General features: G+C 38.3%; 1 protein-coding gene across 2 annotated transcripts; it reads right to left on the bottom strand.

Annotated features, from left to right (window-relative positions):
- Positions 1-1,076: 1,076 nt before the first annotated feature.
- On the bottom strand, positions 1,077-26,142 carry LOC126585697 (nuclear pore complex protein NUP160). 2 transcript variants are annotated; one of them, XM_050250177.1, is made up of 27 exons: positions 25,596-26,142; positions 25,367-25,499; positions 25,024-25,285; positions 24,790-24,850; positions 22,825-22,982; positions 22,386-22,471; positions 20,485-20,589; positions 20,279-20,373; positions 19,576-19,696; positions 18,077-18,259; positions 17,761-17,953; positions 17,092-17,666; positions 15,770-15,932; positions 15,409-15,683; positions 15,107-15,294; positions 14,870-14,946; positions 14,433-14,776; positions 13,980-14,048; positions 13,556-13,874; positions 13,080-13,208; positions 12,122-12,230; positions 11,973-12,044; positions 11,719-11,854; positions 2,719-2,826; positions 2,457-2,597; positions 1,542-1,715; positions 1,077-1,450 (listed from the first exon to the last, which is right to left on the bottom strand). In XM_050250177.1, the coding sequence occupies exons 1-27, from the start codon at positions 25,793-25,795 to the stop codon at positions 1,409-1,411; spliced, it is 4,518 nt and encodes a 1,505-aa protein (XP_050106134.1). In that variant the 5' UTR covers positions 25,796-26,142; the 3' UTR covers positions 1,077-1,408. The 2 variants fall into 2 exon arrangements, with proteins under 2 accessions (XP_050106134.1, XP_050106133.1); XM_050250176.1 differs by having other exon boundaries at positions 14,433-14,779; positions 25,596-26,141.
- Between the last annotated feature and the right edge of the window lie 1,723 nt (positions 26,143-27,865).

The raw sequence follows: 27,865 nt of genomic DNA, 5'->3' as shown, positions 1-27,865 counted from the left end.
TCATCAACCTTCAAATCATTTAATTTACGCTTCAGTTAGTCTCCTTAGCTTACCCTTATCGTAATATAAATTGCGAGTTCAATGGTTAGCCCAAGTACCTTATTCTTTGACAGATGAGCACCCCATTTTCTTCTTTGAAGTACGTCGATTATCATTGTAAGGACTTTGTAACTCAAGCGATTAAGAACATTTATCCTTGCATTCGAGGTCTTTAGTCCGATTTTGATGTAGAAAATAACCTAAAAATCACTCAACCACGAGCAACGAAGCTTGCTTAATGTTGCTAATTGTGAATTCCACAAAGCAAATATATTTTAAGAACTAAAGATAATGGAAATATAAATAAACCACTACTTCCCAAGGGACTCTCACCATACTCTAAAAATTACTTACAAGTTCCTATGTCATTAAAAATAAATTAAAATGCCCTTATTACTTGGATTTCTAATGCCAATGAGAAGTTTTCAATTTGTCTTGTTTTCCTTAAGTCTTGACTCCCGGATCAGATTCCCCCTTCCCCACCATCGAATGCAAAAAAAAAGGATCCGGCGAGGATCCTTTTCCCTCAGTGAGAGTTCCTTCCGGAGAACAGAGTAAAAACAAGTCTTACCCGCTTTCTACCCTCTTCAGGTTCGTTGTTTTCTTTGAGAAAGACTTTTTTTTCTTCTTTTCTTTTTTTCGTTTGCTTTGGCTCTGCAATCCCTTCACAAGTAGTAAATAGTGTTGGGGTCGAAAGATAGCTGTTTTTCTTCTTTTTTTTTTTTTTTTTTTTTTTCTTTCAAGTAGTGTTAGGGTTGACAACCTTTGGCACAACTGAATGGTTGCTTCTTTGTAATGCAAAGGTAACAAACTCGAATCGTGAAAATAATGTGCTTATGATAGACGTTTTTCTGATCCTTGCAAAACGAGAAGCTTTGTTGGCTTGAGATTACCCTTTTTAAATAGTGGTCGGGTTGTAACAATAAAGCTCCATTTCTGTAGTAATATGTTTGTGTATCTGAAAAAGTTAAGTGTATGATGCACATCCATGATTTAGGTTTTTTATTTGTGTGTAATTTCGTCCTAAGAAGATCGGGTTTTTGAAGGGTAATACATTTCCCCAGATGAAATTAATATCCGCTTTGAAAGTTTGATCATGTTTTGTATCCATACAATACAAGAAAGGGGAGCAGAAAATGACACCAACTATTTTCCAGTTGTCTTGAGAACTACACAGGCGATCGAACTTTTCGACTGACTGAAAGTACAGATGCTAGCTATAGTATACAGACGCTCCCGTCGATGCCAATTTGCCATTGTAACTTGATAGCATTGCCTCGTAAGAGCTCATGCATATCTACATTGCAGCTGATGCTCAACTTCAAGGTTGAATTCAAAGAGTGCCCATCTTGTTAGCTAAACGAATCTCTCAACTAAAAGCAGAAAGCACATCTTCTGAGTCTACTTTTACCTGAAAACGACAGAGGAACCATATTGGGCACTTGTAGTGAAGGTTAAGAGTCCATCCCCATTAGTAGCTGTAGATTGAAAATATGGCTTACCAGTTCGAGATGGCTCAGCAAAGCTCCACGTAACAAATTCTTGAGCTTGTTACATTGATCTACCATGTGGCCTGAACTGATCAATTCCTCAAGTTGGCACCACAGACGCTGAACTGCTGTGTATGGAAACCAGACTGCAAATGGTCTTTTACGCTTGACTATGTCAGCCGGTCTCTGTAGAATAAGAACATCTTAAGTTAAACAACCAGCAGAAATCAACATGAAATCAGATGCTGTACCTACCATACTAATGACATGCAACCAACACACACTACTTTCGCGTTAGTTTTTGTCCTATCGAGAATCTAAGGTACTTTACAATCAGCACAACATCCAAACAATTTAATCTCTTCTTTTCTTTAACTTCTCTATACATATATCATTCTAAAGTTGCAAAAACTCAGGTATTACGCACAAGAACCACTTATATTTTGATGGAGGACTGTTATACAGAATAATATGATAGGGGTATTACCAAAAAGAGGAATGCTAGTCAGGAGAGTATAAATGGGACTTGGTACCACCATAAATTTTGCCTTCCCCAGAGACTTGTATATCCCAAGAAAAAACTAGCAATAACCGATTTTTGGAGAAAAAAACAAGACCCCCCACTACCTCATCAATGACTATCTATTACATTTCTACCCCACTATGAAGCCTCACGAATTCCCCTAATTCAATGGCTGCCATCACTCCAATCCCATCCCCTCCTCCCTCTTCACCCACACCACCACCATCAATCAAACCCACCATCGTAAGCTCATACAAAGAACCTCAAACTACAAATAAACCAAGCTTCAGCATAGAAATCAAATAATGGCATGAATTTTTAAAATGCGAGGTTAATATCATGGGCAACTTTTAGCAAGCAGGAATGCAGAAGCTCAAGATAGAAAAGAACAAGCTGCACTTTACCATTGATGCAAGGGGTCCTATATACTCGAGCAAAAGATTTGTAGCTTCTCTGTATCGACCATAATCAACATATAGTTGGAATAATAATGCTGCATTTGATTCTTGGCCTGTCATCCCCCACGTCTTTTCCTTTCTTCCATCCTATCAAAACGCAAGTCGGTCACAAGGGTATCATGTTTGAGAGAGAGAGAGAGAGAGAGGAATATAAATTTTTGTACAATGTGGCATCCTCTTTTATTTACAAAACCACCTAGAGAGTTACCTTGAACATCTTTACCAGCCAAAGAGGCAATTCGATTTGAGGATCCGTACGGAGAAGAGTTTCAGCAACAATTACTGGTAAACGGGCATGGAACACTTTATATTTGTCCTGCATATTTTAAATACATCAAAAGGGAAAGATAAGATGAAAAATGCTTAAACAAAGCAAACAGACAAAATGATGGGGAAAGGTGGAGAATGAACTAAACTCATTGTAAAGGATACGAGTATACAATTTTCCTGACTTATTAAACATATTTTATGGACATATTTGACTTCAAAAAAAGGGTAGAAGCACCAGTAAAGGTGCCTCAGCTACAATTATGTTGACAAAAATAGGAAGAGAATAAAAAGCAACAACAACAACAACAACAACAAAGCCTTTTCCCACTAAGTGGGGTCGGCTATATGAATCCTAGAACGCCATTGCGCTCGGTTTTGTGTCATGTCCTCCGTTAGATCCAAGTACTCTAAGTCTTTTCTTAGAGTCTCTTCCAAAGTTTTCCTAGGTCTTCCTCTACCCCTTCGGCCCTGAACCTCTGTCCCGTAGTCACATCTTCGAATCGGAGCGTCAGTAGGCCTTCTTTGCACATGTCCAAATCACCGGAACCGATTTTCTCTCATCTTTCCTTCAATTTCGGCTACTCCTACTTTACCTCGGATATCCTCATTCCCAATCTTATCCTTTCTCGTGTGCCCACACATCCCACGAAGCATCCTCATCCCCGCTACACCCATTTTGTGTACGTGTTGATGCTTCACCGCCTAACATTCTGTGCCATACAACATCGTTGGCCTTATTGCCGTCCTATAAAATTTTCCCTTGAGCTTCAGTGGCATACGACGGTCACACAACACTCCGGATGCACTCTTACACTTCATCCATCCAGCTTGTATTCTATGGTTGAGATCTCCATCTAATTCTCCGCTCTCTTGCAAGATAGATCCTAGGTAGCGAAAACGGTCGCTTTTTGTGATCTTCGCTAGATTGCTCCGGTCATTAGTGTGGATAAGTATATAAATGGATAGAGATAGAAAAGCAAACACAAGATGTACGTGATTCACCCAGATTGGCTACGTTCACGGAATAGAGGAGTTCTCATTAATTGTGAAGGGTTTACACAAGTACATAGGTTCAAGCTCTCCTTTAGTGAGTACAAGTGAATGATCTAGTACAAATGACATTAGGAAATATTGTGGGAGAATGATCTCGTAATCACGAAACTTCTAAGTATCGGAGTGTGGTATCGTCTTGACTTGCCTTATCTGTCTCATAGGTAGATGTGACATCTTCTCTGGAAGTACTCTTCCTCCATCCAGGGGTGGTATCTTTAACTGGTGGAGATGCACAAGGTAATGTATCAATTTCACTTGAAGCTTACTTGTAGTTTCAGGCTTGGTCAAGCGCGATACAAACCATGTAGTAGGAGTCCCCAAGTCGCCGAGCTAGGGGATCTGCTGAAAGATGTGACAGACAAGGTAAGCAATCAGAGCTCCGGCTGATTGTTCACATTCTCCTTATCTTGCAGGCAGCATGAAGGATAAAGAGAAGAAAAATGAGAAGAGATGATATGGGATACTTTTGCTTTTGAAGAAGTAACTTTCCACAGGCTTATTCTTGAACTGAGCTGGAGGGTTTTCTGGTTTCCTCCAGAGTATAAGGCCGACTGAAGAATTTGAGGGTCAAAACAAGTCCATCAAATCTAGAGTATGTTCGACCCTGCTGATATGGGATACTTTTGCTTTTGACAGAGTAATGGATGTATCGGCACGTGTGCTGTTACGTTTGTCTCCACATGCTTCCTTGTATCATTCTCACTTGCCCTATTTGTTCCTCAGGCAGATGCGGTATCTTCCCTGGGAGCATAAGATGTTGAAGATGAGTACTCGAGAGCAATACCAGGTAAGTAATCAGGTAAGGGGTTCCAGGCAGTCAGTTCCTGGCTAGAAGCTTGATTCCAAGTGCTGACTGATTGCTCTCTTTCTCCTTGTCTTGCAGGTAAGAACAAGGCCAAAGGAAAAGACAGGGAAAAAGCATGATATGGGATACTCTTGCTTTTAACCCTGATGATATGGGATATTCTTGCTCTAGTATAGCTTGTTTGCAGAGGTATTATCATGGGGGAAGAAAGCTGAGTATTTCGAAAGGCTTCGTTGGGAGTGCCCTCTCAGATATGAGGAAGGGTTGAGCATTTTTGCAGGTCTGTCTGTCCGTTGGGGATGGAGGTCGACATATATAGGAGTCTCCCTAACAGCAAGTAGTAATGCTATTCCTTTACCCTGCTTGGTCATAGCACGGTAGTGGGAGCTGCCAGCTTCACATGTTTTAACTCTGTCAGAGCACTTTGAAAAAGTGGTCTGTGGTATCTGGAAAGCTGATGTTGCGTGTGAGGATTACAGACAAGCTTTATCCAAGGAGATCCGGCTCTTGAAGTTGGGAAAGTGGTGCCTCTTCGGTTTTCGAACAAGCAATCCTATCGAGGATCTGGCTCTCGAGATTCGGAGAATGATGCCTCTTCGATTTTTGAGAAAGCAATCATGCTGGGGGTCTAGCTCTCGAGATTCGGAGAGCGGTGTCTCTTCGAATTTTGAGAAAGTAATCATGTTGGGAGTCTGGCTCTCGAGATTCGGAGGGCGGTGCCTCTTCGATTTTGGAGCAAGCAATCTTGTTGGGAGTGTTTTCTCGAATGTGAGTAAAGGTTGGGCATGTTTGCTAGTCTACCTTGCCACGAAGCACAGAGGTTGACACACAGGGACTTTCCAATTATCCAGCAATGGTACTGTTCCTTTACCCTCTCTTCGATTTTTGAGAAAGTAGTCATGTTGGGAGTCTGGCTCTCGAGATTCAGAGGATGATGCCTCTTCGATTTTGGAGCAAGCAATCTTGTTAGGAGTTTTCTCGAATGTGAGTAAAGGTTGGGCATGTTTGCTAGTCTACCTTGCTACGAAGCACAGAGGTTGACACACAGGGACTTTCCAATTATCCAGCAGTGGTACTGTTCCTTTACCCTTGTGGGTAATAATATGGTAGCTAGACCTTCAAAATTTATGTGTCTAAACTTTGTTAGTACTGTTTCTTTGCTATTCTTTTACCCTTCTTGGTTAGAGCGATGTAGTAGGAGCTGCAAGCTTCACGTGCTCAACTTTGGCAGAGAACTTTGGCAAAGTTATCTGTGGTACCCATGAGCTATTGTTGCGTGTGGGAAGTGGGTGATTGAGCAGTAAGATTCATGTGCTTTCTACTTCACCAGAAGTCTTTGACAGAATGCCCATAATTTCCGCAAAGCTGAGTGTGCGTGTGATAGGTGCTGACAAGGCTGGAAAAGTAGGTGCCTCTTCGATTTCTGAGATCGGCCCTCGTGGTCTCTGAGTAGCCCAACTTTTGAGAAAGCGAGCGCCTCTTCGATTTCTGAGATTGGCCTTCGTGGTCTTCGAGCAGCCCAGCTTTTGAGAAAGCAAACGCCTCTTCGATTTCTGAGATCAACCCTCGTGGTCTCTGAGCAGCCCAGCTTTTGAGAAAGCAAACGCCTCTTCGATTTCTGAAGCTCCGTCGAGTGCAGATTTTTATAGGGGCTGGCATTAAGTTCTAAAGAACACTTGAAATCCACCAGTAGAAGCTCCATTCTTGCACTTCTAAGATCTTGATTTATCCGACCTCTTCTCTCTTCAACACCTTTGAAAATGTCTGGCCCCTCCGACCGTCGTTTTGACTTGAACCTTGTTGAAGAGGCAGCCCCGCTTTCTCCAGACAACATATGGCGCCCATCCTTCGTCTCCCCTACTGGTCCTCTTACCGTTGGGGATTCCGTAATGAAGAATGATATGACCGCTGCGGTGGTGGCCAGGAACCTTCTCACTCCCAAAGATAACAGACTACTTTCCAAAGGGTCTGATGAGTTAGCTGTTAAGGATTCGTTGGCTCTCAGTGTTCAGTGTGCAGGTTCTGTGTCTAATATGGCCCAACGCCTATTTGCTCGAACCCGCCAAGTTGAATCATTGGCGGCTGAAGTGATGAGTCTCAAACAGGAGATTAGAGGGCTCAAGCATGAGAATAAACAGTTGCACCGGCTCGCTCATGACTATGCTACAAACATGAAGAGGAAGCTTGACCAGATGAAGGAGTCTGATGGTCAGGTTTTACTTGATCATCAGAGATTTGTGGGTTTGTTCCAAAGGCATTTATTGCCTTCATCTTCTGGGGCTGTACCGCGTAATGAAGCTCCAAATGATCAACCTCTGATGCCTCCTCCTTCTAGGGTTCTGTCCAGTACTGAGGCTCCGAATGATCCCCCTCCAGTGCCTTCTCTTTCTGGGGCTCTACCGACTGCTGAGACTTCTCCTAAGCAACCTTTGTGAAGGCTCCCTCTTGTTTGTTTATTTTGACTTATGTATATGTACATATTTGTAGCTTATCGGGAATATCAATAAATAAGCTTTCCTTCATTTCAACGTTTGTGTTAAATACACCAGATCATTCTTCGCTAAGTTCTTTGAATTTTCTTTTGTTGAAGCTTGTATGGAAGCTTTGTGAGTGGAGCATGTAGGTTGAGGTAGTGTTCCCTTAATTTCCCGAGTGAGGAAAACTTCTCGGTTGGAGACTTGGAAAATCCATGTCACTGAGTGGGATCGGCTATATGAATCTTAGAACGCCATTGTGCTCGGTCCTGTGTCATGTCCTTCGTTAGATTCAAGTACTCTAAGTCTTTTCTTAGAGTCTCTTCCAAAGTTTTCCTAGGTCTTCCTCTACCCCTTCGGCCCTGAACCTCTGTCCCATAGTCGCATCTTCTAATCGGAGCGTCAGTAGGCCTTCTTTGCACATGTCCAAACCACCGTAATCGATTTTCTCTCATCTTTCCTTCAATTTCGGCTACTCCTACTTTACCCCGGATATCCTCATTCCTAATCTTATCCTTTCTCGTGTGCCCACACATCCAACGAAGCATCCTCATCTCCGCTACACCCATTTTGTGTACGTGTTGATGCTTCACCGCCCAACATTCTGTGCCATACAGCATCGCCGGCCTTATTGCCGTCCTATAAAATTTTCCCTTGAGCTTCAGTGGCATACGGCGGTCACACAACACTCCGGATGCACTCTTCCACTTCATCCATCCAGCTTGTATTCTATGGTTGAGATCTCCATCTAATTCTCCGTTCTTTTGCAAGATAGATCCTAGGTAACGAAAACGGTCGCTCTTTGGTATTTCTTGATCTCCGATCCTCACCCCTAACTCGTTTTGGCCTCCATTTGCACTGAACTTGCACTCCATATATTCTGTCTTTGATCGGCTTAGACGAAGACCTTTAGATTCCAACACTTCTCTCCAAAGGTTAAGCTTTGCATTTACCCCTTCCTGAGTTTCATCTATCAACACTATATCGTCTGCGAAAAGCATACACCAAGGAATATCATCTTGAATATGTCCTGTTAACTCATCCATTACTAACGCAAAAAGGTAAGGACTTAAGGATGAGCCTTGATGTAATCCTACAGTTATGGGAAAGCTTTCGGTTTGTCCTTCATGAGTTCTTACGGCAGTCTTTGCTCCTTCATACATATCCTTTATAGCTTGGATATATGCTACTCGAACTCCTTTCTTCTCTAAAATCCTCCAAAGAATGTCTCTTGGGACCCTATCATACGCTTTTTCCAAATCTATAAAGACCATGTGTAAATCCTTTTTCCCATCTCTATATCTTTCCATCAATCTTCGTAAGAGATAGATTGCCTCCATGGTTGAGCGTCCTGGCATGAACCCGAATTGGTTGTCCGAAACCCGTGTCTCTTGCCTCAATCTATGCTCAATGACTCTCTCCCAGAGCTTCATTGTATGACTCATTAGCTTAATACCCCTATAGTTCATGCAATTTTGTATGTCGCCCTTATTCTTGTAGATAGGCACCAAAGTACTCGTTCGCCACTCATTTGGCATCTTCTTCGTTTTCAAAATCCTATTGAAAAGGTCAGTGAGCCATGTTATACCTGTCTCTCCCAAAACTTTCCACACTTCGATTGGTATATCGTCTGGGCCTATTGCTTTTCTATGCTTCATCTTCTTCAAAGCTACAACCACTTCTTCCTTCCGGATTCGACGATAAAAAGAGTAGTTTCTACACTCTTCTGAGTTACTCAACTCCCCTAAAGAAGCACTCCTTTCATGTCCTTCATTGAAAAGATTATGAAAATAACCTTTCCATCTGTCTTTAACTGCGTTCTCTGTAGCAAGAACATTTCCATCCTCATCCTTGATGCACCTCACTTGGTTTAGGTCCCTTGTCTTCTTTTCCCTTGCTCTAGCTAGTTTATAGATATCCAACTGTCCTTCTTTGGTATCTAGTCGTTTATACATATCGTCGTAAGCTGCTAACTTAGCTTCTCTCACAGCTTTCTTCGCCTCTTGCTTCGCTTTTCTATACCTTTCACCATTTTCATCGGTCCTATCCTTGTATAAGGCTTTACAACATTCCTTCTTAGCCTTCACCTTTGTTTGTACCTCCTCATTCCACCACCAAGATTCCTTTTGGTGTGGGGCAAAGCCCTTGGACTCTCCTAATACCTCTTTTGCTACTTTTCGGATACAACTAGCCATGGAATCCCACATTTGGCTAGCTTCCCCCTCTCTATCCCACACACACTGGGTGATTACTTTCTCTTTGAAAATGGCTTGTTTTTCTTCTTTTAGATTCCACCATCTAGTCCTTGGGCACTTCCAAGTCTTGTTCTTTTGTCTCACTCTTTTGATATGTACATCCATCACCAACAAGCGATGTTGATTAGCCACGCTCTCTCCTGGTATAACTTTGCAATCCTTACAAGTTATACGATCCCCTTTCCTCATTAGAAGAAAATCTATTTGTGTTTTTGACGACCCACTCTTGTAGGTGATCACATGTTCTTCTCTCTTCTTAAAGAAGGTGTTGGCTAAGAAGAGATCATATGCCATTGCAAAATCCAAGATAGCTTCCCCATCCTCGTTTCTCTCCCCAAAACCATGGCCACCATGAAAACCTCCATAGTTGCCTGTCTCTCTGCCCACGTGTCCATTTAAATCTCCTCCTATAAATAACTTCTCCGTCTGAGCAATTCCTTGCACCAAGTCTCCAAGATCTTCCCAAAATTTCTCCTTCGAACTCTTATCCAACCCTACTTGAGCTGCGTACGCACTAATCACATTGATAAGTTCTTGTCCTATTACAATCTTGATTGCCATGATTCTATCTCCTACCCTCTTGACATCTACAACATCTTGTACCAAGGTCTTGTCCACGATGATGCCAACACCGTTTCTCGTTCTATTTGTGCCCGAATACCAAAGTTTAAACCCTGAGTTTTCTAGATCCTTTGCCTTACTACCAACCCACTTAGTTTCTTGTAGGCACATAATATTTATCCTTCTCCTCACCATAACTTCCACTACTTCCATAGATTTTCCCGTTAAGGTTCCTATATTCCACGTTCCTAAACGCATTTTGCTCTCTTGAACTCTACCCTTCTGTCCTAGCTTCTTCACCCTCCCCCATCTAATAGGATCAAAGTACTTCTTTTGTGTGTCCCGGGTAAAGTTGATAGGAGCATATGCTCCCAAACAACTTTGAGTGGAGTCGTTCGAAAAGAAGTTTCTATGGCCCCCTTGCTCATTTAACACTGCATCCGGGTGCCGATGGAGATACAGCGACCCTTGCTCACTTATCACTGTGCTCGGGCCACACAGCGCGCCACTTACGGGTGACGCCCTAGCTTTAGCACGATTTTGTTCTGAATTCATTTTCATAAGGATTCGACGTGATCATGGAGTGCCGGCTGTCGACTACCTGACGCCCTCCCCCTCCTCCTTTATCCGGGCTTGGGACCGGCCATGTAAAAAGCATTAATGAAAATTTGGTAAACCTAAAAGACATTAAACAGAATTATATGACAGAACTATTAGAATATAGGAAGTGAAAACTTTTAATTTAGGAAGCTGGATCACTAAACACACTAGGAATCAGAAAGGGAAAGATAAGATGAAAATGCTTAAACATTCTTCTATTGACCTGGCCGAATCCTAACTCATTTTTCCACCCGCACTCACCACATGGGGCTAACCCGAAGGGCTCAGTTACAATATACAGCCACGTAGAATTTGAGTATAGGATTATGAACATAAATAGACACTTGATGCTTTGAGACATTCATAATAAATAGAACCTTTGAAAATAAGTTCATAGTATTTAAATCTTCAGGTAAAGCTCCCATTTAACAAAAGATTGTAAACCAAAAGATATTAATAGCCACCTATACCAGAGTCAACCCGCCTATCAAGTCCAAATTTTAACTTCAAACAGAGGGAAAACACCACCCCTACGCCTATCAAATCCGGTTTCTAACTTCAAATCACATGACAAGTAATTTAAGATCCTTTTTTCGATATTTATACAGATTGAAAGTCTTTCTGGATATTTAAGAGCCTTTATTTGTATTTTTTTTATTTTATAGTTTAGCAGATATTTCAGGTAGTGTGGTGTGGTCCATCCCCACCATTTGTGTAGCTATTTCTTCTAAAAATAATTTGTGATTCATCTTCAAAATAAAAAGACAAGTAATTCAAGTCAAAGTACTTGTGAACTCAAAAATGTAAAATCAATATTAAAAAATATCATATAGATGTCAATGATACCTTCTGAGAGAAAATAGAACTAATATGTAAATAATGCAGGTGCACGATACCTCAGCCACATAAAACTTAATGAGTGCACATTCAATCATTTTCTTTTTTGTTCCTTCTAATTGGAGATACACCATTAAAATCTTTATATGTGGTTGATCATGGCATTCTAAGAGAAATAACCTGCGCTGTCTAAGAGCAAATATAGACGGTACTTATTGTTTTCTTTTTCAATAATGTGAAATTATATCCTAATCCTTCTTATCATTCATAAAAGTTTCCTTCTAATATTTGATAAAAGAACGTTGAGGGTTAAGAAGAAGCTTAAAAAGATTGAAGACGCCAAAGATACATACAAGATAAAGCTCAAGAGTTCCCCATTGATTGATTCCCTTGGATTGTTGTTTTGTAGAACCCACATCAGGTGAACCATGAGCAACCACTTCATCCTTTGATGAAGTCAACAGAAGACCATGCGCTCTGTGATCATCCCTGAAAGTTATGCATCACATCATTTAGATTCAATTAAAAATAAATTAGTACAACATCAGGATTGTACACTTTTTAAAGTATTTAAGCCAAACGAATATGAGGAAAATATTTATCTTACCCAACCCATGAAGAATCAACTCTATGTGAACAGCATTTCACTGACATGGCAGAGAAAACTCTTTCCAATCCCCTGAAGAAAAGAAAACTCCAGGTTTTATGCATTACAAAGGAAAAATAAGGTGATAATATTATAATATAGACCTATACCTCTTTAACTCTGAACCTTTGAAGAATCTTAAAAGGACTGTAAATGCCATATCATATAAATTCGCCTGGATCAGAAGATCAACAACCTCTAGTGGTGTTTTCTGGGTTCCTGAAGGAAATCATGGAAATGTCAACAATTAATAAACAAGAAAAAGAAAAGGGAAAAAGCGAAGAGCAGAAACAAAAGCTAACAATTTCTTCCAAACCAGCTACGAGATGTAACATGGAGCAGCATGGATATAGTGGGATAAATTGGCTCTCTCAACAAAAAAATGCTTAACATACATGTAGGGTTTGTGAGAAGTGTTTAAAGGTGATAAGTTACAACATTCAAGAAAAAAAATGTTGCAGGGAACTTTTGGAAACAAGAATGAAATTTTGGAATTTGGATACTAATAAATGGCAAAGAAAAGAATATTCATGATTGCTTCTAAAAGTGTCATGAGAACTGTGATCACTGCTGACAATATAAAGAGATTTAAGAATAATAAATTCTTGTCTGGTGGCTGCAACAACTTGACCATTGTAACAGAAAGTTCAAAGGTTGGTGTATGCTAGCACTTCATTCCAGATTTTTCATTTAAGAGACATAACCTATTAAATGTATACACATAATTATACAAAATAATATTTCCATGCACATTAGAATTCAGTTTTGATTTAAAAGATTAAAATATCAATACAACTGACAATTCTGGCTAGATTTCCTTTACCATAAGTTAGATGTGAATTGTGCAAGTTTGAAAATACAAAACCTTGAGGTAAATAATTAGTACATTGCTGACTGAGATGGTTAACTTTTTCCCTTATTTGCACATATTCCAACAGCTTAAATGGTTAATTAGTATAATCCATGGGAGTATCACACAAAAAGGTGGAATAATGTTAAGGATTGGTAACCAAGGTTTATTTATGGGGAATCTTGTATATAAGAAATTAAGCTAAAACGGAACTTTACCACTAGATGTAGGTTTGAGATGTGCCAATGAAAGCAAATATTCTGCAGAAGTAAGCACATACTCGTCCTCCATCTTCTCTATACCGACATAGGATTTCCATGTTTGAGGATAAGCATTGTTGCTGGCACCTACAATAAAAAGTAAACCTGTTAACTGCTTCAAAACAGAACGGTACACAATGCAAATGCGAACCAAGATAGATTAGATTGCTGTATATGAGGTACATATCTATGTCTTTGTATGTATACATTCATGATCTGACTGGTGAACAAAAAATCCATCCAGGAAAGTACTTAATAGGATATCAAATCAGCCATTGAATTATGATCAAATTGTTGGTTCGCAAGAATTTTTTGCTCATAGGTATGTAGCAGCTAAAATCAGGTACTTATTTATCAGATACATATGGTAGTAAAGACTCAAAAGAACAATTAAAGATATAAAGACAATGAAAACTGGTCGTTGCATCATTTACTCTGTTCATCTATTGCAATTTTGGCCTTTTTACTCGGATAGTGCTCGTTGTGAAGAGAATTTATCTCAAGTAGTGGATCAATCCAAGCATAGGCAGGATGAACAAGATGAAGTGCATTGATAGCAGAAGAGAGCCCATTCAGAATTTCCTTTAGTGCCAATGATGTGTGCTGGTAATCTTTCAGAGCTGTTTCCGTTCTCAAACGAGCAGAATATAGGTACATGTAGCTTGCTGCTTTTCTCCAGTTATGTCGATGCATTTCAAATGCATAAAGCAACTTGTATAAGTTTGGCTTTGCTAAAATATCTGAACAATCTGCCTGCATATTTAAGAAAGAAAAAAAGTCACCAGGACATAAAAAATGCAAGAACCTACATTAATAATTCGAAATACAGTACCCAATTGGCTCTAGATTAGACCATACCTTCCTGGCAAGCTCGTGTTCTACCTTTTCTGTAAGACCAATAAATGGTAGCTGACCACCACAAAGAATCTGCAACAAATGACAACGCAGGAAATTTTAGTAATAAGAAAGACCTCATCAGAGAATAAGCCTAACTGGTACAAGCTTGCACTGAAAATTTGAAAAATAAGTTCCATACCACACATTACAGAAAACACAATATTCAAATATTTTGCCGAAAAAAAAAATATGACAAAGCACATAGTGAGTAGAAATCATTGTAGCCATCAGAACAGATTGACATAGTATTGAAACATTATCGATAATATCGATGATGCGCCCGTTCTATATTCAAGAACGAACGTCCTGCACAGAGAATTTTTGTATGGGTAATATATTGCAAATTAGCAAAAACAAAAACTGGAAAAGAAAGTCACAAGTAAACAAAAGTTAGTTACAAGTTCGAATAAAAACCTTTATGGCACCACGGTCATAAAGAACAATTATCAGACGCCTCAAGCAGATGTACTTGCTCTCCTCATCTGGGTTTGAAATTATTGAACAATATGCATCATAATAGAGATTAAGATCTAAAGTAAACTTGAAGACATTTGCCCAAAGTCGTCCTTTGATAGTATCTACTGATTCATTGACTAGGTCTCGTCCATGCAGCTCATCTTCTACACTAAAAGCTTCCTCAACTTGCTCAAGTGCAGCGAGAGCAAACTGACAAGCACCTTCGCTAATATTATATTGCTCAAATATCTGCATAGCCCACTGATAGTAATGAAGTCTCCATGCCGAAGCTGATAAGCTACCTGCTAAAGAGAAAGGTAAATGAAAGAGTTAATAAAAAGGGGAAAACAAAAGAATATTTAACTGTTTAATATATAAAAGTTTAGTAAACTCACCGAAACCAAGGTTTGGCAACCCCACTTCCTGAGGCAAACCCTGTAAAGCCTCGGATGACCCTTTTCCAGATGAAGCTCTGAATAGAAAAATTAAACTATAAGTCTTTATTAAGAAAATCAATGAGCTATTCTTAAGTGCAAATGAAAACATTATGCAAAAGAATGCACATAGAATACCATTCTAGAGTTACCTGTACGGGGAAGGTGACAGTCAAAAATTTATAAAACATAGAATACCTGAAGAAACAACGAACAGCTTCAGTGACTTTCCTCTCTTTCAGCAATCCATGCAACCCACGGTGTGCCTGAGCAAGGAAGCAGCACCCTAAAAGATGATGAAGTATGCACCATCCTCCCTCTGTATCCTGGATACTATGAGATGTCTTCTCCTTTTGTAAATGTGCCTCCACAATTGTGAGTAGGCGCTTTAAAGATTACAGAAAAGTAAAAAAAATGATGTCAAGTACGTAGTTAAACAAAAGTATTCTCAAAGAAGAAAAGTTCAATGGCTAGTGGGAAACTGTAAGTAGAGCAATAACCTCGACGGCATCATATTGCCCATGCCTTAGCAGGATCAAAGCAAGATCTGTTGCACGGCTGAGGAAGGTAAAGGATTCCCCTGTGTGGCCCCAGATGATCCAGCTAGCAAAGTCATGCATTGAAATGATAATGTCATTCACATCTGGTATGTCTCTTGAGGAATCACGACTCTGGTCTCTGGAGGAAGTTTGAATACTTGGTAAGAATACAAAAGCCAGAGTGAACTCACACTTCCCAAGCTTCTCATTCCATGTTCTTCTTCTCATGTTGCTATCTGAACCATGGACAGGGATGATCATCAGAACAATACTAAATCAGCAAAATTAGAAATTAAGGACCCATTAAGAAGCATGACCCTACCAATTTGTAACAATGAAAGCTGAGAGCTGAAATCCTCAATTGCAGCTGATTCAGACGGTGTGGTGGCAAAGAAATGGATAAGAAGCCACTCAGAAATGATTTCTTGAATCATTGGAATCAAGTCAAATTGAATTTTGGATACATCATCATGAAGCATATGAATCTGCATGCAAAACCCAAAGAAATTTTAACACGTCAATTGATCAAATTTTACCGGAAAATAATACCCTTACCATGGAATAAGGAGTTGTATAAAAATGAGAGACTAAAAACGAAATGCTATTAAAGTCAATATACTGTTTAACTTGACAAAGTGAGCACTGCAGTAGACTTAATGATGAAGGTTGTGAATAAATTAAAGATGCAATGTAAAGTATGCATGCACAATTTTTTAGTATAGCTCGATCGCAGAAAGATCTCGTTAAGGGTTTCTAAGAGAGAGAAAAATGAATCCAATTCCAATTTTTATATTTAGTCATTGTTTCTTTAATGAAGACAATGGGTAATTTAGTTGAGTTGCGTATTGTAGTTGTATCATATTAATATAAAGTCCTGTACTTTTTTTATGCTTCAAGAAAGAAATCAAATACTCACCTTTATTTTCCTGCCGAAGAAATAAAAATATGATTACATGCATTTAAGATTACATAGCAGTGGAATCCACTCAACTGTATAGAGCCAGCTTGGTGTGTCTTGAATTAGGAAACAAGCAACTCCCTCATATATTTTGGACTTGATTTTGTATAAAATATGAGCTAATGGCAAGAATTAAACATTTATTTTGATGACAAATTAGTTTTGGGGTTCTTTTGCAAAGAAATAAGTTGAGGACTCATACTAACATTTTAAAGGATTAAATATGTAAAGTTGGGGTAATTCTCTCTTTCAAGCGTGTTGGCCAGTGAGAATCAACCTAGTAAATGGTCCAGATTCGCAGTCTAGCAACATATCTGCTTACTTCTAATAAGTAAAGGTTTGGTTTGCTCGACCCTCTGTTTGTTTTTGCATGGTCTGGTTGTCTTAGCTTTCTTGATGAATCTTTAAAACTAGACTTCTTTGCTACTGCTACTGCTATGTGATATTACTTTTGTAATGCAATAAAATCTGACTTTAAAAACAATCACAATAATGCATACAACCATGCGACATGCAAACAGGGAACACCAACATAAACATACAAATAAATAACGAAAATACTTGTTTCTTAATAAAAGAATTATAAAAAAAATATAAAAAAAATATCTTTACATGTAGTAGGTCTTGCTAAACAGAATTGAAAAACAAAAACAAAGTAAAATAAATAAAAATGAAAAGAAACTGACCTGCCCACTAATGCTCACTAGATAGCTTAGAAACAGAAGAATGTCGAGGGCGGACTCAAACATAACCTTCGCAACTTGAGAAGTAGCCTGGACCAAGATGGAAGCATTGATATCCAACGACATTTCAGCATCAAATTTCGGCATCATTTTCCGAGGTATGAGGAATTTTAGATACTTCTCAATCACATTTAAAATACGACTCCATGTGCCAGATTTCTCGTGCAAGGCGTGAAGAGATAACAGCATGTCAATAGAAAATTTCCTCAAGTTTTTATGATCTGCCAAGGTTTTCTCCCAAGCAAAATCGGGTCCAAGATCTGATATATGAAGCATTGCTACCGTTGAACTATATCCAGATTCTAAAATCTTCAACAGGCGAGGAGTAATTTCCTCAGCTGAGATAACTCGTGGTGCGCTAACAAATGATTCATAAAATATAGCAGAAGCTGTCTTTCCCAATTGTTGGCTGACATTAACAACACATCTGAGCATTTCAACGAGCACCTCATAGTCAAGAGCATCATCAAATGAATCCAACTCAAATCCAGCAAGATCGCCAAGATCATCAGAAGTACCTATACAAGTAAAACAAAAAATATTATGTCTGAGAGCAGAAATTAAAACTTAGGACCTGTCTCTATTCAAATAAAGCTAGAATAGCTGACATACCATCAATAAGCCGCTCAATATCCTCCGAACAACGAAAAAGAGATACTGAGTTCTTTCTGATCAAACCAAAAGTTCCTGTGTAGGAATCAAGAAGCAAACCATATGGTGCATTGCTCTTGCACCAGTTTTGGAAATAGCGAGAACAGAAATTTTTCCAGCAGCAAAATATTGATGTTGAATTGTCATTCACTCCCTAGACAACATACAACATACAATGTTCATCAGTTTAATAGCATCTCCGGATCATTCCAATCCCCTCCGGGGTGTCACATGTGTATGTCTGTGAAAGAAAAATAATTAAAACTACAGGGCATACCTCATTTTCAATCAGGGAAAGAATTTCCTTCTTCAACATATCGGCTGTTAGAGACTGGAAATCTGAATCACTCCAGTGCCTATTATAATCCAGTAAGGTTAAGCGCAAAGCAATGTTATGATGAACCCCAGGAAGAAGCAGCCTGCGTAAGTAAATTGAAGATACAACTGGTACAATATGCTCCTGCAGAATTTGCATCAAGAAAAACACATAAGCAGCATATTTAACATATAATAGCTTCCAGCATGGCAACAATTGGCATCTTACAAAAAAAAAAAAAAATTTAAATTGTTTAAAAATATTTTGTATAAATGTTTGAAGTCAAATCATACACTGGGTTAACCCCTTCATCCCAACTATTATATCTTATCTACATCTTCAAAAACTCTTTGGGCTAATTAAGATCTGCCAGTACAAACCCAAGGAGAGTAAACATCCTCTTAAGAAATATAGCTAATCTCATATTGTAGTTCAATGATCCAAAACATGTAATGTGTAGGTCCCATCCAAGGATCTTTTCTACACACACACATAAAGTAAATAAAACAAAACTGAAGGCTCCAAGACTAAAGCTAGCACCCACTCAACCATATCTTCAAAAGAGAATGTCCATTTATTTTTTAACCCAATTTTATTTTATGCCATTTAGTCTTCTAACAGTGATAAATAGACGACAGTTTTTACCATAAATATTAAAATGATGAAGATATCAAATGTTTGAGACAATTTGACTCTGCTTGATTCAGACCATTCAGGGCAATGAACCACATTGTCTGGCGGGCCCTGCAATTGGTTCTTTACTTCTATCTTCGAAAGCAGATGTCTACATTAGAAGCTCTCGTACATATTTACTCAAGAGTTTGTAAATAGCAGCTTTTTTTTTTCTTTGCAGAATGTTAGGTTGTGGAAATGCTTTACTAACTCATGATTAGAACCGATGGAATTGAATTCAAATCTCAGCCAATGTTTTCCATTCCTGACCCACTTAACCCACCATCTGTTAGCTTGATAGAAACGTTCAGCAGAGTTCATTTTTATCTGCTAGCTTATTCAAGGTTCAATCTCTCTCTAAGGTAACTCACAAATCTTGACACGTAAAATCTAACAGAGAAATTTAGCGCATCAAGACTCAAGCGAATGAAAAGACTGGTTGGGATTAAAAGAAGAAAAAAGAGGGATATTCAATCCGAGCAGTTCTTCTAATCCTGTGTGGTTACTACTGCCGGTCTGCACCAACTCCACAGCTTCGTCCACGACAGAGACAACTCTTTCAAGTAAAGGCATCCATATATAGAAAATGCATATGCTGGTGGCATGTGAGTTCATCACAATAAAATTTTGACGACGTTTCTGATTACATTTTATACACCAGGAGAAGATTTTCCAGCTCTTAGTAATATAAAGCTGTAAGACAGTAACCCTGACAATCCTGGGAAGAGATATGAAGGGGGGAAGCCTTGTCTATTAACAATAAAATTTAACTGATACAAACATCATACCTTTGAAGATGACAATATTGAATGCGCCAACAAAAGAAGGTCATCTGAAGAATGGTCAGAACTTTGAAACAACTGATCTGCAACAAAGTCCTCCTGCAAAGCGTAAGAACATGCATCTTCCCTGGAGATTTAAGGTTATGTCAATCACACATTGAAAAGACAAGCATTTACTGTTGACCAAAAAAATAAGATATGGGTTTGGACAGCAGATTCCTACATGGTTACACCTACAAAAGTTTACATTAAACATAAATAAAAGCGAAAGCTCAAACAATCATGTCTTGAAAAGAAAAACACAGTGTGTGCATGAAGAAAGGCATCAGCTGACCAAGCCAGTTTCATAAACAGAAGTCAGAACTGGTTATATAATATTAGAAGGTACATACATACAATTCACACTTGCATGAAGTGCCACCATCATGATGCCCTAAGTTGAAGAATTCAGACTAGTTAATGTACTTAAGTTTATTGCAGCTCTCATAATAGAGTACTCTCATTCGCCAGATAATATATTCCTAGTTCATCTTTTTCCTCCCTACTAACAATTTATGTACAAACAATACAAAGGTGTGCCCTAGGCCCCCAGCACACAGGGAAGCATTCAAGAGAGACCGATGAAAAGGAAAAGAAATACAATGCCACCCTAGGTAAGAAAAGGACTGATACAGAGTCACTAAAGATTAACAGGGACAAATTCACTTACGTATTGACATTCGTCAACAACTTGTGAAGCAGTAATCCATTATTTGTCAGTATGCATATCTTGTCAGATGTAAGTTTGACATCAACCCATCCAGCCTATGAAAAAATCAAATTAATTGCACATATGGTGCAACGAATATAACTTCAGCCAAAAGAAAGTAAGGAAGTGGGATTGACCAAAACAAAGAAAAGAAAAGAATTATTTACCTCATCCAATTGGATATTTTGTGCTGAAGGTTCCAGCATTATAACGAATCTTTCCTCAAAATGACAACGAAAGCTATATGCACAGATCATCTCCGAGCTGATTTCCTTCATGATTGGCCCAAAGAATCAATCAGAATATCAGCAAACAATATAAACATAATCTCTGGATTGTGTCACTAATTGCATATAGAAGATTCCTCAAGTCATGCTACAGAAAATATTACTAACTTACACAGTAAAACCTCTATATGGTCAAAATGTTGGGACCAAACCAATAATATTACAATGAGGTTGTTACTTAATAGAGGTGTAGTTACTAACTACACCTCTAGGGGTGGTTCGGTATGGGATCCCAAACCAAAAATAGGATCCCAAATCCCAAACCGAAAATTTTTGGGACGGAAATTTGAAGACCAATCCCAAACCAAAACTTCGGTAGTCCCAATTTTCGGGATTCCCAAAATATTTTCGGTATTTCGGGGTGGTTCAGTATTCCCAAATTTCATACAAATTGAAAACCAATCATTCATACCACGTCAAATTAACATGTAACAAACCCAAAAATAAAAAAATAAGTTACAAACCTCATATGTTCAGAAACTAACAATACAATTTTTTGATTTTTTGTTGAAGAAATAGACACATATTGTGGGAGGTTGGCAATAAAGGGCTATGGTTACTACCAGTAGACCACACCAATTATATTGCTACAAGTAGTTAGCAACAATTCAAATGTATAATATTATATATAAATTGTATAATAATATATAAATGTATAATAATATATATAATATTTATTTTCAGATTGGTATGGGATTACCGAAACATCAAGGAGACAATACCGATTCTCGTACCAAAATTTCAGCATCTGTTCGGTATGTCATCCCAAAAACTTTGGGAATTTTGGTTTGGGATTTTCGGGAATTTTTTCCAGCCCTAGTAGTTACATAATTTAATTTTTCACTTAGTTATCCTTAATGAAAGTTGTATGGAATATGGATACAAAGTACAACATTAGTAGTGGAGCGTGTCAATTTCCAAGATGAAGACATTGGGAAAAGAGTCCCAAATACCTGGTGCATACATGTTCTAGTATTCTCTATAATGCTTCTCTTTCTAAGTAAGTTTTATAGACAGTTAAACACATACCTAAGTAAGTTTTATAGATAGTTAAACACATACAGTACAACCGATGCAATGACTTGGTGCTGAAGCCAAAATGTCTCTAGCTTCCCAAGCATGTTTACATCTTCAACCAATTCAGTTGATGCCTGCAAAGCTCGAAGCCGAGGCATCAACCCTAAAGAATAAATCACTGTCCCATACAACATTAGAGAAATATTTTACTTCATTTGAAATTTCTATTGTCACATTCCAAATTTTTGGACTTATTGGCAATTAATACTATGTGGAGGCAAATTCCTTTACACGGGACTTTGAAAAATTGTAACTTGTTATAACATGGAACTTATACTATATATAACTGGCCCAAGTCTTGGGATTGGAACTTTTTTATGACTAGATGGGGGTTATTCCTATCTAGAGTATCGCTATAGAGATTTCTAAAACTGCAAAAAGTGTCAATTTCCCTATATCTTTCCTATATTTTTTGGGGAAAAAACCCCCCTATAAGCATAGAAAGGAGGAGAAAGGGAAACATTTCCTCAAACCCAACATTTTACTTCCAAGTTCAAATCACATAACAGATTACCCTGTTCATAATTTATTTCACAAGTTTACCCTTAACTAGGACTGACGTAAAAAACAGTTTTGAGTAGCAAAAATAAATAGAAATATTTGTAAGTACAAAAAGAAGATATAGAACAGTATGGAGGACATTACAATGGAATTTCACCATCAATAGAAATTCAGATTCATAGCACTTATTTCACATTACGTACCGAAGTCTGCCTGTAGAAGATTGCCAAAGGAATAATGTTTGAACCACTATCAACATGACCAATCCATAACCTTTCCAATGTAGCTCCTGGAAGTAGATTCTTTGTTAAGGAGAAACAATTATATGTTCTACTAAATTAGAGAACAAAAAGTTATACAAGAAACTATGTTTCCATATATATACCAATTCTTTTGAAAAAAGAGACATTATTGTATATCTTCTAGTAAATAATGCGCATACATAAAACAACAACATTCTCATCAAATAAATGTTCCATCTATGCCAAGCAATGCTAGGTTTAGCAGAAATATTCCCTGTTAATAAATTTTGTATTGTTATCCCCAAAAAAAGAGCACCTATATACAAATGGAAAGTAGATGGACAACATAAACAAGTAGGCATTAACAATCACAAAATGAAGGGGGAAAATCAATACTTGCCTGCCAGTGTCGAACTGTTCATGTTATTACTAAAGATCCTGCTATGACATGAAAGATCCCATACCCGTAACATCCCATCAGAATGAAGCACAAATACAAGTGGCTTTTCATGAACGAAACACATTGCCAAGTCTTGCACAGCTGCTATCATCCTTCCCCTGCATTATATGTTCAGCTATATGTATTCAATTTCAATCACATTTCCAGGGGATAGAAGAGTAATTTTATATATATATTGCAACATAAAACTCTATAGTTCAAGGAAGAAAACTATAGTGTTACTCGTGTTTTTGAGTAAATATTGTAGTCATTTATCAGAATATGCTACAATAAACAACACAACTAGCATTTCACACATTGTAACAAAAGATCCTACTTCCAATTCAAAGAGGAGCGGACCAAGTTAACTCATAGTATTATCTTTTCTATTTCATTTAACCTACAGGATTCCAAACGTAAAAACAGTAATATACCAATAAAAAGAAAAATGATCACATTTTGGCATTCAAGAATGGTTAATTCACAGGATAACCACACAACGAATACTCAAATGCTACTTGGGATTGGGAATTGTCGGTATAAGAATTAGAAATGAAAATAAATAAAGAAAATAACCTGCATAATCTGCAGCCTTTGCCATCCAGCTTTGAAGTCAAAGAAAAGCTTAGTGGCATGATACAAATAGAAGGATACTTAAGTTACAAAAGACCGTGAAAAAGATCCAGGGGCTAATATATCGTAATATTATGTATATATAAGTGGAAGCTTTGATTCTGGCCATGTGGATTGTCTGATTTGACAAAGCTCCCATTTAATTTTATCCCCAAGGGAATATGTAAGCAATTTCATTTCATTTCACATTTTATTGTTTAATCTGACCAAATAATAGATGACATATTAATTGATTCCTAGCTCTTCTCACCCGACAATATTAAAACCTTGATCTCTAAATTATGCCTCCAACATCAGTCACAGAATGAAGTATAAACTTGTTTACAGCATATGAAGCAAAAGAGTTCAGAGCCATGAATACTTGTATATTGTTTTAATTAAACAAAGCATTATAAATGTCAAATAAATAGGCAAATAAATAGGCTATGCTACACTTAGAACCATTCAGTAACACTTAAAACTCAATTTTTTGAAAAACAGAAAATTAATTTCAAAAGGAAAGCTGCACAGTAAAGTGAACAAGAAATCCACCAGGAGCAGGAAGAAAAATAACACTAATACAGAAAGCTCGGCTGTGAGAAAAACCTAGAATAATTCGGACACTGCAGCCTTCCAGTCTAGTATAATGGTCGATAAAGATATATTCCTGAAAGTAGAAGATACAGAAGCCCAATGTGTTGCCTAATGCTTGACCTTTTCTAATACCTCTTCCACTTCCAACCCCTAACATCTTCAAAAATTAGCTGATTTCTTTCTGACCATAGCCCAAACAGTACCCAGCACCAGACAGCCCCATAATAATTTAGTCCACCTGGTACTCTAAACTTCTTACTCAACGACTTCTCAAAAAAAAAAAATTTCTCGCTCAACAAAGCAAAGTACTCCTCTGGCGCCACCCAACAAACATTAATCACATTAAATCAAAGATCACCACAGCCTCCAATTAAAAGGACACCAGGGTGGACATAAATATGATCTCAAACATTAATCTTATTGCATAAAGCACACCGGTGGACATAAATATGATCTCAACCTATGTTTTTGGAGTAATCGCAAGTGTTGACCCTCCCGTGTACCAACACCAACCAAGCCAAAACATTTGAAATTCAATTTAATCATCTTTGGCAACAAGTTAAGATTCAATTCGCATAGACCAGAATGATCATCCACATAACTTCACTAATTACTTAAAACAACTTATTAAATAATCACAAGTAACAATAAGACAAATATGTCCGCAAACTAAATGTTTTTACTTGTAAGTTTTTCTGGTAGTATAGTTAACAAGCGTACCTTGACATGAAACCCCACAAACGACCAATTCCCAATTCATCCCGCAGCTCCAGCGCAAAACCTATGGGAAGGGGAGAAAAAATTTAGAATTATAGGGTGCAAAAGAGCAGCATGCTTAACACCAAGTCCAAACCACTAGATTGATGAAGCTGAAGGAAAGCATGCTTAAAGCAATTGAATGGTTACAAGGGCACACAACACAAGAACCAGACAGCATGAGGAATTTGATAATACCAGGAGCAGTGGGATCAAGTCTGCCCAGTTGGAAACAAGCTATGGATCCATCATCCCTCCCAACTACAAGGCACCCAGATGGTGTTCCTGCAGCACTTGTTACTGGTACATAGGCGTTCATATTAAACTTGGCAACCTCATCCTCCCGGAAAACATAGCTGGACACATAAGTAGAGATGGGTCCAAGTTTGAAAAGGTAAGCCATCCCCGAGACAGTCAATGCATAAACCAAGTAGGGGTGGCTAGTAAAACCCATATCAACCTGCAACGTACATAACAATGTATGACTCATTTTCAGAGAGAAACAATACAGTAGAGTAGACTGTAAGAAATAAATTCTTACCTCACTTTTACAAACACGAACCAAGGGAGATAGCGCTTCTGGAAAAGTGATTCGAAGTCCGACTTTGGGGAAGTCTTTGGTAGCACTGAGCTCGAATAACTCGAGTTCGTGAGGATGGTCCTTGTGAATTCTCCTGTTACAAGAGGCATAACAAATGAACAATGTATAAAGGAAAACGCACAAACTCGAAATAGGTAGAGAGAGAGAGGGGGGGGGAGAGAGAGAGTACCATATGAGATGTACAGGAGGGTCTCCAATGGCGACGGAAGAGGCGATATCGTCTGTAAGAGGAGGGACACAAGTACTAGCAGCAGGAATATCAGCATCAGTGGAGGCGTCAGAAGGAGGAGCAGAGATTCCAATCCATTTCAATGAATCGCTGCCGATGATTGGGACCTCCATGCCTGCCAATGTCGACCTGCTTCCCATCTTCTCGTACTAATAACCCCCAAAACCCTAAAACCTAAAACCCTATTTCGGGAAAAATCTTCAAATCAGTAAAAATGAGTGGGCAACTCAGGCGGCCTAGAAACCCGACGAGGTGCACCGGGTCCTTAAGATGGCGGTGGCGCCGTAGTTCAACTTGGCGGAGGGCGGGAGAAGCAGAAGACTAGTGGTGGCGAACAGTGAAGTGGGGGAAAATGGGTTTACATTATGGCTTACTTGTTAATATGGATGGGTCCCATGGTTCTCATGGGCTAATATGGGCACATGACCCGAATAATTAGGGTTGGGTAATAATTCCGAGTCGAAAATGTGAGTTTTTGTCAACTACGGGTAAATGTTTTCTGCTTGTCTCACTTGCGGAAGAGGTATTCTCTTGTTTTTTAAACATAATTTCAGTGTCGTCGTTCGTTTGATAAATACTTGTCAAGTGATCAATACTGTATTCCTCGTTTAATAGAATTTGACATATAGTGAATCGGTGGCATTGCAAGAAAGCTCTAATTTATGATGTGAGGAGCCAAAAAATATGTTGTTTTATATTATTGTTGAAGGCCAGGCTCTTGAGGATAGACTGTAAGGCCATCTCTAACCGAGGGCTGGCCAGAGGGCTCGTTTTAGCCCTCTGGCCCTCCAAGATTCCCCAAGATATTAATATTTTAATGAACAGTACAGGGCCATATTGGCATCCGTCTCCAACCGAGGGCCAGAGGGCTCGTTTTAGCTCTGTCACAAAAAACCGTCTCCAACCGAGGCCCAAAGGGCCATAGGGCCAAACATAATTTATTATTTAAAAACTACAATTTAAATTCAAATCTAACGGCTAAGTGATGTCAACATGATGTCAGCTAGCCGTTGGTAGCTGACATCATGCTGACGTCAGCTAGCCGTTGGATTTGAATCGGCTCCTTCACAAAGCTGAAGACCGTGGGTTTCCGGGCATGTTGTTTAAGTTTTATGTTGTTAAATGTTTTTTTATGTTGTATAATTTGTATGTTGGTTAATGTTATTTAATGTTGTTTCATATTGTTTAATGTTGTTTCATGTTACTTAATTTAATTTAATGTTGTATAAATGGCATAGGAAGTTATAGGAAAAAAATAGAATTGAAAAAAAATATGAAACAAATTTTGTGAAATAGAAGTTATAGGAAAAAAAATGGAATTTAAAAAAATATGAAACAAATTTTGTAAAATAGAAGTTATATGAAAAAAAATATGAATCAAATTTTGTAAAATAGAAGTTATAGGAAAAAAATAGAATTTAAAAAAAATTGAAACAAATTTTGTAAAATAGAATTGAAACAAAATTTGATTCATATGAAAAGGAAAAAAAAAGGGAAAAAAAGAAGTTTAAATTCATAAAAAAAAAAAAGTTAATACAACGGCTACTAGCCGTTATATTAAAAAAAAATCAAACTATTAGTGTCGGTTATAACCGACACTAATAGTAATTAAAAAGAAAAAATTTTGCTTTTGAATAACTATTATTGTCGGTTATAACCGACAGCAATAGGAAAACATTAAAAAAAAATAGCCAGGCCGGGGCTGGCTGGCTGGCCAAAAGCAGCCAGCCCTCCAGCCCTCTCTGATCCCGTAGGGCTATTTTCGGCCCTCTGGCCCTCTGGACCCTTCGGTTAGAGATGGCCTAAGTTGCATTACCTAAAGGTGTTTTCACGTTTGATTGTGGGAGGGGTGCCAAGTTGCTTATTGGTGCTGTTAATGGAAGCATTTTGGCTCCCTAGAAAACTGAAAACCTTGATGGTTAATATCCAAAAATTGGCTTGTCAAGTTCAAGATATTGTTTTTCGGCATGTCTTCCATGAAGCAATTTGTGGCAATTACTCTCTCCTAGATAGGTCAAAATTCTTCCATTTGGTTGGACTCGCTCCCCTCGGGTGCTCGTTTGAGTTGGTTTTTAAGAATAATAGTGGTTCGAGTTGCCTAAGAAGCTTTGTGCGGTAACTTTCTCAATAAGTTCCTTTAAAGTTGAAATTGGTCGCCCTCTTTATCGTCATATGAAGTTCATCTTTGAAAAAAAAAATCATTCAATTTG

Source organism: Malus sylvestris, chromosome 10 (assembly GCF_916048215.2).
Source record: "Malus sylvestris chromosome 10, drMalSylv7.2, whole genome shotgun sequence".
Lineage (NCBI taxonomy): Eukaryota > Viridiplantae > Streptophyta > Magnoliopsida > Rosales > Rosaceae > Malus > Malus sylvestris.
This window is presented reverse-complemented; position numbering and strand designations above follow the sequence as displayed.